Raw genomic sequence first — 14,244 nt, 5'->3', positions numbered from 1 at the left:
GAAAATCTTGATTATGTTATACAAGAATTAAATACTCACCGAAAACAGACCAATATTTTGAAAATATTATTAGAACTGCAAAAGAAGTAGCAAACAATCTTAATATTGATCCTATTTTTCAAGACATTCGCAAAATAACAAAAACAAAAATGTTTGGTAATGAAGCATCAGATGAGACAACGCATGATCCTAAACAAAATTTTTAAATAAATTTTTTGTTTGCGATTTTAGACACGACAATAACTTCAGTCACAGAAAGATTCATACTCTTAAAACAACATAGCGAGGACTTCAAAGTTATAAGAGACATTAGCAAATTAAAAGATTGGAGCGATGAAGATTTAATGAAACATAAAGATTTGCACTTAAAACTGAACGACAATCACGATATTGATGGTATGACTTTATTTGAGGAATTTGATATGTATAAATTTACAATGTTTTATTAAAAAAGAGTCAACTCCTCAGGATGTTTTAAATTATATATATGAAAATAAATTAACCGACATGTTTCCGAATACTGCAATTGTAATGCATATTTATTTAACATTACAATTATCCGTAGCATCAGGGCAAAGAAGTTTTTCAAAACCGAAACTAATAAAAAATTATGGAGAGCATCTAACGGATTTATCAGTTATATTAATTTAAATTAATATTATGGATTCATTAGACATTAAAGATATTAAAAATTTTGTGGTGGCTAAAACAAGACTAATAAACATGTAAAATAAATCTACATTTATCCTAATTGTTATATAGTTAAAAGCATATCTCCAAATTATCTTTATGCAATATTTCTTTTTATATTAAAATAAAAGTAATTTTTGTTTATATATATATATATTCTGTTGTATTTATGTATTAACGAAATAAACATTTTTGAAAATTTTAGTGATTACAATGTTCTACTATTGTTAAATAAAATTTATTTTTATGTATGCGTATAAACTGCTTTGTACATTTAACAAAGTAAAATTTTTCACAAAAATGTTCCATGGGGGGCTGAAAATGTTTTGCACAAGGGCACCTCCTCACCACGGCACAGCACTGCTCACAGGTCAACAGGTGACCTTTTTAAGGAGTCTGTAAAGTGTTCTCATCTGTGTGTTGGTGGGATCGTTTTAGTCTAAATTTAAAAAAATCCTAAAGAAATAAAACATTACAGCCACTTACTGACACATAAATAATCATTCCTTATCTGCTCCACCAAAGACCAGCCATATTTCCTAGACCTGCCAGGTGTATATCAGGTTCATTGCAGTTGCAAACTCTTCTACTACAGCAAAACAGGCAGGACAGCCAATATCAGAATTTCTGAACACATGAACTATATCTGGTTCCACCATTATGGTCACTCTGGAATTGCTAATCATACTTTGGACACCCACCACAGGATATGCTGGAAGAAGGCCACTCCTCAAGCAAATACAGATATGAGAGGCTATTCCTGGAATTGGCCTCATCCCTGAGAAACATTCCAAACCTCAACAAATTTTGGTGCATGACACTGCCCCAAATTTGGGAAGTACTCATCCTCAGATCTTCGACCCAGTGCCCAAGGCCACCCAATATTGGTGGACTTTCTTCATCTTCACTTGCCCAGTGTTAGTGCCTTTGTTCACATACCATTATTCTGGGTTCCTGATGATGGGAATTTGACTTTGCCAAAATATCAGAAGTATTAATTAAAGTTAATATAATTAATATTCAGTATACACTAATTTTCTCAAAAATAATAGGTATGAATAGCCAATGTATAATATTGTTACTCTACATCAGGAGTCGGCAACCTTTTCAGACTCGTGGGCCACATTCAACTTTTATTTTTAATAATCGGGCCGCAAAACGTTTAATTAAGAGAAAATAGTGAGTGAAAGAAATACTTCATTTATCAATTTTTAAAATATCAATCTTAAAAAACACAGAAATATTTAAAGTACGAGATATGAAACTTATTGAAAACTTATTATCACATAAAAACAAAGTAATATAGTTTATGCATCACAATATGTGTGTCTCCCTGCTTAATGTGCCTTTTGTGATTGTTTTCCCTTAGTCAAATTATCTATATTCACTTTATAACCTGATGTTCAAATTCGAATCGAAACATGCAAATGTTCATCAGTCAGTCGAGAAGAAAATTACTTTTTCTAAAACTCTTGGTAGAAAATGCTTGTTCGCAAATGTGTGTGTGTTTCCAAATGTGACCATCATCTTCTTTGCGAAACTGATTAATCCTTCATATTTTTCAACATTTTCTAATGTGTTCTTCAATGTTTCATTCTGTTCCAAAACTTCCATCTGTAGTTGGTTTGGTACGTCATCAATGTCAACATTAAAAGGGTTCAAAAATAATCGCATTTCGATGCTATTTTTATGAAAATTCACAAATCTTGTTGAAAATTCCGTTTGTAAATCTTCAATAATACCAACAAAAGTTTCCTTTTGTGTTTGCCATCCAGTTGTAGATGCAGATTTGCAACATATATAATGATGTAGATTTTCTTCCATCATATGTTTCTTCAACAAACATAGTTTGCCCTTCAAAAGATTTTATGTCAGAAAACAGTTTTCGACTAGTAATTTACCTTGGCCCTACAGGTTCACATGAAATTCATTAAGGTACGTTGTAATATCTACCATAAATGGAAGAGACATAATCTATTTTTTATCCGATAGTTGTGAGCAGTATTTTCATGTTCCCTCATGAAAATATATATTTCTTCATGTAAATTAAAAATTGATTTTAGCACTGCACCTCTACTTAACCATCTAATAGCTGAGTAGTAGATAATGTCCTTACACTCTGATTCTATTTCTGTTAATGGATTCTGAAAGTGGCAGTGTTTCAGACCGTTGCGTCAGATGTAATTGACAGTATTATCACGATGTCCATAACGTCTTTCATTGATAGAAATTGAATACCCCCATTTTCAATAAAGAGGTACTTGCTGTTCCATTCATCATTAAAACTTTTTCTTACATCTGCAATTTTATGTTTTCTTAAACCCATTTTTGAAATTATTTTTAACAAATATACTACATCCTCTGAAAATACTAGTTGATGTTATTGAATTATATTAAAAGACGGACCAGGAACAAAATTGCAAAAGTGAACCAAAATCTCGGTTGTCGTCGCATGAAGTTGCCTTTGTTATCCCCACTAATGATGACTCACACAGTTAACTCGTGCCAAGTTGCATGGCGATATCACGAAATATAGGTATAAAATTATTTTTAATTTATTATTCATATTATAAAATGTATTATTTAAATAATTCAACATATGGGCAATATGCCATATAAGTATGGTCAACCTATTATGGGCTGCTAAAAATGCACGTTTAGGCCGCATGCGGGCTGCCAGTTGCCGACCCCTGCTCTACATGATACTCAATGATGTGCAAACTTTGTTTGCTTTTACTTGGATAAAGGATTAAACAAGAATATAATTTCTTGACAAGTTCAATTTAATTCTTAAGTGAAAGAACTTTCTACAACTCTCTCTGATTCTGAGTATTTTAATAATAAGATGATAGACATTTTCACTACTTGTATATGGGAAATATATGACTTATGCATTAATTCAACTTTCGTGTCTCTTTTAGAGGTGACTCCCACTAATGAGACTTTGTTGAAGGTTAAACCAGCATTTTCCGGAGTTTACATAGCTGGGAACAAGTTTTTTTTTTTAAATACTTTTTGCTGCCACACATTCGTATATGTATGTATGCATGTTTACAGCTTGCAGAAAATGAATAAGTTTTAATACCAATAAAAAAATAATAATAAAAAACTATCATAATAGTGTTAGTATATTATTTGAAATTAAATTATTTAAATAAAAATTAAATAATTATTGGAGTATAAAAGATTTCAGTTCAGGTATTTCATAATACATAAATGCATGTATTTTAAAAGTGCTACTAGATTCTAGAATCGTTATAGCATGGTTAATTTTACTGCAGTGAACACACACATCACTTAGATTTTTAGCAATGTCATCTTGGTTGGCTGTATGGTTAGTGTATCTTCTCTCCAGCCGTTTGGCAGTGGGATTTGAATCCCACCATGGGAATGGATATTTGTAATAATTGTCTTTAGATGAGAAATAAACTTTATTGCCTGATGTGAACCCACTCCCTTGGTTATTGAAAGCCTGAAGTGGCTTGCAAAGGTTCGTGTTTAGTTATGCAAAATTGTATCAGAAATAAATTTAAAAATACAAAAAGCTATAAAATGAATAAAAATAGGAAAAAAAAAAAAATCTTTAGCCTGCTCATGGTACTAATGTGCCATAAGGTTATAACCTTTCATGGGTGGAAGTTACATTTAAAAAAAAAAATCCATTAATTGTATGATGATGGTATTTTACAGGCTATGAATAAATAATTCAGGTAAGAAAATTATTTATTCTAAATTGTTGCATTTTTGTAAGCTTCAGATCAATTGAATTTACAATTCTCATTAGATAGAATTTTTATTTGGATGAACAGTTAAGTGTAATTTTAAATAAACCATGAGGCTTGCAAAACAGAATATTTGTTGACATACATTGAATTAACTGACATTGACTAAAATTGGGATTTACTGGAAATATTGGGTTGCAAATAAGTTCATTCAATTTTTCAGAGTGGAATGAAACACATTTTATTTAATATATATAATACATACTAGTCAGTTATATATTGACCCTCTTTATCAATGACCTCTTGCCATCTGTCCACCAACTTCATTATGCCGCGTTCATAAAACTCCTGAAGTTAACTGGTGAAAAATTGATCCATGTCTTTTGAAAGCCTCCTCTTTTAGCAAAGGTTTCCCGTTCAGAGAATTCTGCAATGATCGGAATAAGTGGTAATCGGAAGGTGCCAGGGCCAGTGAATATAGAGGTTGTGGCAAAACATCCCAGCCAAGACGTTACAATTTATTCCGGGTTGTTAACGATGTGTGGGGTCTGGCATTGTCGTGGTGAAAGACAACTCCTTTCCAATTTGCCAATTCAGGACATTTTGTGCTAATTGCACAGGCCAGTCGCGTTAGCTGTGAGCAGTAGACAGCTGAATCAATCGTTCTGCCTGACGGTAACACCTCGTAGTGGACACCACCTTTATAATCCCACCACACAGAGAGCATAATCTTCTTTGCGTGCAATCCCGCTTTTGAGGTTGTTTGCGGCGGTTCGCTCTTGTGCCCACGTGATCTTTTATGTACCATGTTATCATACACGACCCATTTTTCATCTCCCGTAATCATCCGCTTCAAAAAATGGGTCGTTTTCTTGGCGACGTTGTAGCAAATCACAGTTGGATATGCGAGCAGTCATATTGGCCTAAGTCAATTCATGCGGCACCCAAACATTGAGTTTTGAAATCCCAGCTTGTGCAAATGGTTTTCAATGCTTGTATGGGATATGTTCAGTACTGCAGCAATCTCCCGCACTGTTTGTGGCAGATTTTTGTCGAAGATATCCTTCACAACACTCAAATCAACCTCAGTCGGGCGACTGGCACGAGGTGCATCACTGACGTCGATCTCCAGAATGGAATTTGGCCAACCACTTTTGGCATACACATTCTGTTAAGGCACCATCCCCACATACGCTGCATATTTTTTATGGGCCTCCGTAGCTCGTTTGCCTTTTTTGAAATAAAAAAGCAAAATATGCCGGTAATGTACATTATTTCCTTCCATTTCTAAAAATATGTTAAACACACACAACTGAAGTAGGCCGAACGAAAGGTTATGTGAAATGTTGCCTTTCAACTGCGCAATAGTGACAGGCGAAGCGGCGTAAACTTGTACTAATGCATAAACCAAACGAACTTATTTGCCAACCCAATAGTTATAATGCTAATTTCAGAGTTATATGTAAATTTTAACATTTATATTATCCTTGTGTCATTATGGTACATTTTTATATAAAATATTTCTGAATTTCTGTAGTTAAATGCTGTTTTGAATTAAAAGTAATGTTTGTTGTTAGCGGTATGAAGAAACACGACAGCTCCTTAAAACAGTAAAAGAAGAAATCAAGAACTTTATGCCACAGCTATCACGTTTTGTGGGATGGGAGATGTTGCGCCTTGACTTACTTGAAATATCAGCACATCAGAATTCAAACCAAAGACAGGAACTTGTTCAGCAGATGGAAGCATGTATTGCTGCTTATTACCAAGATAGAGGTATGAATTTATAATAGAAGGTATGCATATAAAATCACCTTGCTGTTTAGACACATTCACAAAGAGTACTCATATTATTCTTGACTCGTATAAGGATTTTTCTTCCATGTCCCTTTTTTTAACTCTTTAACAGTTACCTTCTTGTACTATTCATTATGTTCATTTTGAAGATAGAGATCTGTTCAACATTGGATAAGAGCACTGTCTAAAGCTTATCAGAATTCAAATGATTTCAGAAAATGGAATTTGGCCAGCCACTTTTGGCATACACATTCTGTGTTTTAAAAGAAAATTCTACATTTGAAAATAACTACAAATCCCAGTGGATAAGATCTGAATTGTCCAAAAAAAAAAAAAAAAACAGTATACCACTCATATGTATAAACATGAATTTCCAGTTTGTGAGATAGTTTTTCAGTGAGCTACAAAAATAATTATCGTTAATGGTAGAATCCCCTTAAATAGATACACAGTATGATTAACTCGTTCACACTGGGTCTGCCACCACCACCTTCACCTTCTGGTGGGTGAAGAAAATACACCTCACCCTGCCACAATTTCCGCTTTGCATATCGGTGGATGTGCCACATATCATGATGAGTTCTTCAGTTATAACTCAATTTCCTTAGAAAGGGGGAAATGAATATGTTTGCTTACAGATATGAGGATGGTCTGAAAAGTTCTCGGCCTCGACCATAGATGGCAACACTATCAGCACGATTTTTTTTCTAAGTTGGTACATCTGTCATAAGCATCCATGTGAAATTGCAAGTCATTTTGTTTTATACAGCTGTCTGAAGCAAAAGTGTTGTCTGTATCCCTTGAAATGGATAAAATTGGGTATCGTGCAGTTATAAAATTCTTTGTAAAAAGAAGGTTTAACGCCAAAAGAAATTCATTCGAAGTTCATAAAAGTTTATGGGCACTCTTCAACCTTTTTTTTCGACAATTAAGAAATGGACTGCCAAGTTTAAACAAGGCTGTACCAGCCTTGAAGATGATCCACGTGAAGACCATCCAAAAAGTGTAACAACACCAGAAATCATCGATCAAGTGCACGATATGGTATTGGATGACTGGCAAGTCAAAGTGCATGAAATTGCTGAGACTATAGACATTTCAAAAGAACGTGTAGGATATATTTTGCATGAAGAATTGCATATGAAAAAGCTTTGCGCAAGATGGGTGCCGCTCTTGCTCCAGCAGATCAAAAATGCACTCGAATGAAAATCTTTGAACAGTGCTTGGAACGTTTTAACAAGAATAAAACTGATTTTGTGTGTTGAATTATTACTACAAATGAGACTTGGATTCACCATTACACACCAGAATCTAAACAGCAGTCAAAACAGTGGACAGAAGTCGGTTGTTCAGCGCCAAAGAAGACAAAGTCGGTTCCATCAGCAGGAAAGGTCATGGCATCGGTGTTTTGGTATGCTAAAGGCATTTTGTACATTAATTATCTTGAAAAGGGCAAAACAATAACCGGGGAATATTATTCCGATATTTTAACCAGAGTAGACGAAAAAAATTCATGAGAAAAGAAAAAGACCCGGTTTGTAGAAGAAAAAAATCATCTTTCATCAAGATAATGCACCTGGTCACAAAGGTGTTTTTTCAATGGGAAAATTAAGGGATCTGCCCTATGAATTGTTGGAACATCCACCCTATTCCCCAGATTTGGCTCCCTCTGACTTCTGTCTCTTTCCAAAATTAAAACTCTTCCTCGCTGGTCAGCATTTTTCTTCGAATCAAAAGGTGATTGCAGCTGTAGAGGGGTATTTTGCAGATCTTACTGAGAACCATTACAGGGACTGGATAATGGCATTGGAGCATGCTGGAATAAATGTATTGGTCTTAAGGGAAATTATGTTGAAAAATAAAAATAATTTGAAATTATAAATTTGTTTTTTCATTGTTAGGCCAAGAACTTTTCAGACGTATATTAAAAAAAAACAATAACTGGGGAGAATGATATATAAGGGAGAGAAAGAACAGGCATAAATAGAGATGCTTTCATTATTGATAAATGAATTATTAATAATTTACATTCCTGTTCTCAAACTCTTTCATTTTTTCTTGAATAATGTTTGTGTATTGTAGTCTATAGTTCACATCTGACAGCTGCTCAATTTTTATTTGCTTTAAAACTTGTTTAAAACTTTAAAATCATGTTCTTCTTTTCAATATGAAAATCAGTTTTATCCTACTCAAGACTAAATGGTGATTACTTCCAATTTCGAATCCTCTGTACACTCTGGTGTCCTGCACCATGGAGAAAGCATCACTATCAACAATAACATAGTCAATGAGACTTTTCTTATTCCTTGCCGTTTCTCTCTCTGTGTGACTGTCCACATTTTTATGTTGGAACATTCTGCTAGTAGTAACCAGTGCATGTCCTGAGCAGAAATCCAACAGGTATTTGCCATTATTATTAGCTTTGTTCTTTTCTCTAAATTTTCCCAAAATATTTCTGTATGTCAGACAATCATTTCCTAACTCTGCTATTTAGATCCCCAACAAGGACCATCTTTTCCTTTTTCATTGTGTCAGCTTCTTTCTCTAAAGCCTCAAAAAATTCCTCATCTTCTTCCTTAGTAGAACCTTCTGTTGGACCATAGGCACAAATAAGTCTTATCATCCAGTTCCCTATTATATTTGCATCCATAAGACAGTTCACAAATACTCATTTTGCAAATAAGTTTCTAGCAGAAAAGTTGCAGCTGTCATGGCATATAAATTGTATGAAAATGTATTCTCTCAAAGCGGAAGTAACATATACATATGCTGAAGTTAGTTCCTGTGGGCAGTGTTGACATGTGCAGACACTGCCTGGCATCAGCATGTTAATCCAAAGTTTGTATTTTGACTTTAGTGAAAATGTAAATATCAGCTTTGTAATTTTACCTTCCTCTAGTTAAATTTTAGTGTATTGTGATATTGTAACTTTGTGACTTCTGTGCAGAACTGTATCTACTACCAAATCATATTTGATAGAATCGGATAGCTAACCCTTATTTCCATAGTCTTCTTTGTCTTGTTTCTATAACTTCTGTGACGTGCAGTTGTGTATTTTCACAGGTTGGTTTGCATATTTTTCAGGAGGTAAAACTTGTATTTCTAGGGAATGTAAGACTAACTCACTTGTAGTTGAAGAAGCAGTTTCCTACAAAAGGAACGTTATAAATGCATTGTGGATAAAGAGTTAGATAATCCAGTAATCCAAATCTTCAGATAACATGGAACTTTTTACTAGCCATTATAGGTCTTCAACATGCTGGATATTAGTCTTACACCTGACAATAAAAATCATCTGCCACCTAGTCTTATACCTGATAATGAAAATCATCATCATCAATTTCCTGATATGTATCCCCAAGGGATGTTCAGGTTACTATGACAGCACTACATAATTAAGTTTACATTATTATTAATCTCCTATCAACAATTTTCCTCCAAATCAATCTATTACTTGTGAACACTCCATGAAAATCCTGTTTTGATTGGAGAACAGCAGTGCCCTTCATTTGACTATGGGGGGGGGCAGCACCATCAGGACTTTAGGAAAAACAGTAGTTTCCGTGCTTCTACCTCATTTGCTGTTTTAGTGCCTGCATGCACGTGTCTTAATCTTATGTTCCCATGAAGATGGCAACATGACGTTGCCGAAATATAGGAAGTATATATTAAAATTTATTTTAATTTATATTCCAGTATACGTTGTGAATTCCTTAAGTTATTTAGTAATGATGTTATCCTTCACAGGACAAAAGCGCAAAATTGAAAAATTCTAGAAGCAGCAAGAACTTAGCACGTCTGAGAAGAGAAAGAAGAAGAAGGCAGTCTGAAGTAGTAATAAATACTGAGTGAACAAAAAAGAAAAATAAGTTAAAGAGAAAATTATCTAAGGAGACTCGATGATCGGGAGAATATTTTATGAAAGTTTTTTGACAAAATTATTTCCCTGGAGCAAAAATTCACGATATTAGTCAGACAATCCAGAAACATATATCTTTTATCTTTGTCGTCGTTGCTCTTTTTATAATATTTTACTTCCCTTATGAATTTAACCTCTCCTTTAACTACAAGACTTACAAGATTTCTCTGACTAATATCTGTATCACTTCTTACTTGTTCATTCTATAAGGAAAGTAAATTCTATATCTCTAGCCAATTCCTAATTTTACTCACGTGCTTACCCTGACTGTTAAGGTTATTCCTTACCAAAAGAAACGAATCCTCTAATTTCTTTCTGGGGCCGTCTCCTCTTCAGATATTGACAAATTTATTTTTTAATGCTGCGTCAGCTAATATCTTAGAATAGATTGACTCTCATTCAGGGTGACTTTTCCAGACCTTTGGTGCACATAGGTGAATAAATTTAGTGCTTAAACTCATAAATTAAATGCTCTACTGTGGCTAAGTAAATTCTGGCTTGCAGTCGTAAACTATAACAACATGATATACCTTTCTTTCAATCCCCCCCCCCCACTATGGTTCGAATTAAATGAGTGGTAGTTTTGGTTCATATCACAGGCAAAACTCAGATATAAAAGAAGAAACATATTTATTGGAATCTAAAGACATAATATACACTTTCAATTAGTTCAGTGACATGCTAAATCAAACTTTATCAAACTGATTAATACTCTAACGTATGAACAATAAATCCTTCTCTTGAGTTAGAGAAGGATTTATTGTTCATATATTTAACACACATAATATACACATTACTCTTCTAATCAGTATTCTACCTACTGTGTTAGTCTTGCGTATTAAACTAGACACAATCATCTATAATCATTCCTAACAATTTGTCTTATGGACATTAGCCACTCCTAAACAATCACTTAAAGTTCTTAAATATTGTCCATACTCATTTAATACACTACAATGATCTTTTCCTTTTACCGACTGGATAGTTATACAACAAAATCTGTACATTACCATTTCTTGGGGTAGGGTCTCCAGGTCCGTCTGAACTGTCCTTTGTTTGAATTACCTTTCGAATCTTCCATAAGCCTGCGTCCACGTGGTGGCTCACTATGGCCATCCGTTTCCCTCATCTATTCTTGATCTGTTTCAGGCCATCCTCAATTCTAGCTGTCGGTTAATAATGTATGTATGTGATAGTATTCCGTCGGTACTCTCAGCAAAGGCAGTGTGTGCCGACATCTCATGCTTTAGCACTGGCAGAAATTCAGACATCGAAGGGAAAGGCGCACCCTCCAATATCGAACTATCGCCACGGAACACCATCCATCGGTACATCGCGAGATTTCTTGCAGCATCTTCTGGGAAACTAATGTGCGTCACTTTCCGAGATTAAAAATGCCTCAGGCCCGCCCGTGACCTTTGGACTATTGCTTACATCTAATTTATCCATTCATTGTATACATGATGCATTCATATAATACTACTTTATACACGAAGTTCTTTACAGGGTCTTACAATTCTGCTAAAATAAAGTAATTCTATTTCCATTTACAGTTAGTACTTTAATTCTTCTGCTTGAGTAAAAGTTTTTTCTCTCAGCTGATTTTTCTGACTTGTTAAATCCTGAATGAATTATTTCTTTAATAAAGTTCTTCATTCAGGATGTAACAAAGGTGAGTCAAAGGAATTGATTGTCTTGGTTGGCACAAATGATTTGAGAGTTGAGAAGTATTCTATGAGAGAGGATGTAAACGAATTGTTAGAAGAAGCAAAACAGAAGAGTGAGACGGTGAAGATTGTATGTCTCCTGCCACGCCATGATTTTTTTTTTTATGTTGAGCCTATACACAGGAGGTTGGTTGGTCAACCTATAGTACATTAGTACTGTGTATGGGTGGTGGGTTGGGAAAGGAGGAATTTGTTTGCATTTGATTTGAATGACTTTAAATTGTATTCCTTGGGAAACACAGCAGGTGGGAGACTGTTCCACAGTGCAGCAGTTGCAGGGATGAAGGAAGAGGAAAAAAAACTTGTTCTGTTTGTTTCTAGGTGAACTGTGAAGGGATGTTGTGCAGCAGCTGTATGTGTTCCAATGAGTTTAGTACTGAGTGGAGGAATTAGTGATGATATTTCAAATGAGCATTTCTCATGGAAATATTTGTAGAATATACATACTGCAGAGACCATACGTCTGTTTGAAAGGGGGGGGGGGGGTAGTTGGTAAGGGATGGATCATTGATAAATCTAATTGCTCTCCTCTGTATTGAGTCGAGCATTTTGATGAATGAAGAGGAAAATTTGGGTCCCCACCCCATATGTGAGAGCAGTATTCAAAAGTTGGGCGGATTTGTAACTTGTATAATGTTAATTGCTGTTCGGGGGTGAAGTAACGTCTTGAGCAAAAGAGAAATCCTAGTTTTTTTGAGGCTGAGGATGCAATGTTTGAGATATGTTTATGCCAGGAGAGGTTTGATGTGAGGGTGATTCCAAGGAGTGAGATCTCAAACTGTCTGGAGATTTGGGTGTCATTAAAAAGGATATGGAGAAAAAATGGTTCTATTTTATCGGAAATAGTACAGAACTGGGTTTTATTGGCATTGACATTTATGAGGTTATCTGAACCCCATTAGAGGATGGCTTGGAGATCGGAGTTGAGGGTCGCGGTAGTTGATCTGTAGGTTGAGTTGAGTTGTGTAGGATAAGGCTTATCAAATGCAAGTGAAGAGTGTAGTGTGCTGTCGTCTGCAAAACTGTGTATTGGGTTGGAGGTCAATTGCAGTAGGTCATTGATATATAGCAGGAAGAGGGTTGGTGAGAGGACAGAACCTTGTGGGACCCCAGCATTAATTGAGTGGTGAGAGGATAGGGAGCCGTCTGCCATCACACAGAGTATGCATCCAGACAGAAAACTGGTGATCCACCTACAGAAGCCCTGGGTCAGACTGAATGATGGTAGTTTGCCTAGTAGGCCTTTGTGCCAGACCCGGTCAAAGGCTTTGGAGATATCTAGTGCAACCACTTGAGATTCGCCAAACCTCTCCATAGCCTTTGTCCAGAGATGGGTGACGTATATGAGTAGATCTCCTGTTGATCGACAGTGGCGGAATCCATACTGGCTGTCATTCATTTGGTGAGTGTCTTCAAGATAGTGTAGGAGTTGGGAATTGATGATTTTTTCCATTACCTTCGACAGGACTGAGGTAAGCGAGATAGGGGCAATAAAAAAAAAATTATAGAGGCAAACTGAGAAGGAGGACATTATTAGTTAATGAGTCTATATGTAGGTTGTGCAGAAAGAATGGTGTAGGATTTGTGGATCTGTGGTCTGTATTTGACAGAAAGAAGAATTTGTACAATGCTGTTGAACTGCATCTAAATGGTTTTGGTGTTAAGTGTCTGGAAAGACATCTTTGTTCACCGAGCATGCTGAAGCGCCAATTCAGGAAAACTTAGCAATTAAGGTGGATGCAGGCGAGTTTATGTTAAGACATCCATAAGGCAAGTGAGTGTGAAAATGACCAACTGTGAAAATGTAGTCTCTCAAGAAAAAATATCGAATAGGGTAGTCAACTAAGGAAGTAAAGCTGGGTGGGCCCTAAAGGAATGCAGTTTCTATATACTAATGCCAGAAGTATCAGGAACAAGAGGGAGGAGTTTTTGGCATTAGTTAGTGCAACCTTGCCAAAGGTTATAGCCATTATTGAAACTTGGCTAACAGCAGATGATGTAGTTACAGGGATCAAATGTGAAGGGTTTAGTATTTTCGTGGAAGATAGAGAAGATAGGATGGGGGAAGGAGTACTGCTGATGATAGCAGATGAATTGCAACCAAAAAAAATAGGAGACATGCAGGAGGGTTTCTGTTCACTTGAAGCAATCTGGTGTGAGATTAAGGCCAGTAACACAAAATGCTGGCCTGGTTGACCAAGTGGTTAGCATATCTGCTCTCCAGCCAAAAGGCTGTGGGTTCGAATCCTGCCGTGGTTATGGATGTTTGTGATTGTCTGTGAAAATACTAGTGGTGGTGGTGTAGTTGGTGGATTTGAGCGGTGGAGACGGAGAGTTGTAGAGTAGGTGCCCTCCATCAATGAGTCTTTGGACTCCTTGGAAGTGTCAT

The 14,244-nt window shown here is 35.6% G+C and overlaps 1 protein-coding gene across 1 annotated transcript in view; it reads left to right on the top strand.

The window, feature by feature from the left end:
- Window positions 1–14,244, top strand: part of IntS8 (integrator complex subunit 8) — a 307,298-nt gene that overhangs the window by 201,234 nt on the left and 91,820 nt on the right. Inside the window, exon 16 of the mRNA XM_090392448.1 lies at window positions 5,990–6,188. Within this exon, the coding sequence (XP_090248574.1) occupies window positions 5,990–6,188 (199 nt within the window). The remainder of the gene's footprint in view (window positions 1–5,989; window positions 6,189–14,244) is intronic.

Source organism: Typopeltis vanoorti, chromosome 1 (assembly GCF_054136105.1).
Source record: "Typopeltis vanoorti isolate ZY-2024b chromosome 1, IOZ_Tvanoo_1.0, whole genome shotgun sequence".
NCBI lineage: Eukaryota > Metazoa > Arthropoda > Arachnida > Uropygi > Thelyphonidae > Typopeltis > Typopeltis vanoorti.
Note: the sequence above shows the minus strand (reverse complement) of the source record. Positions and strands in the feature narration are given on the sequence as shown.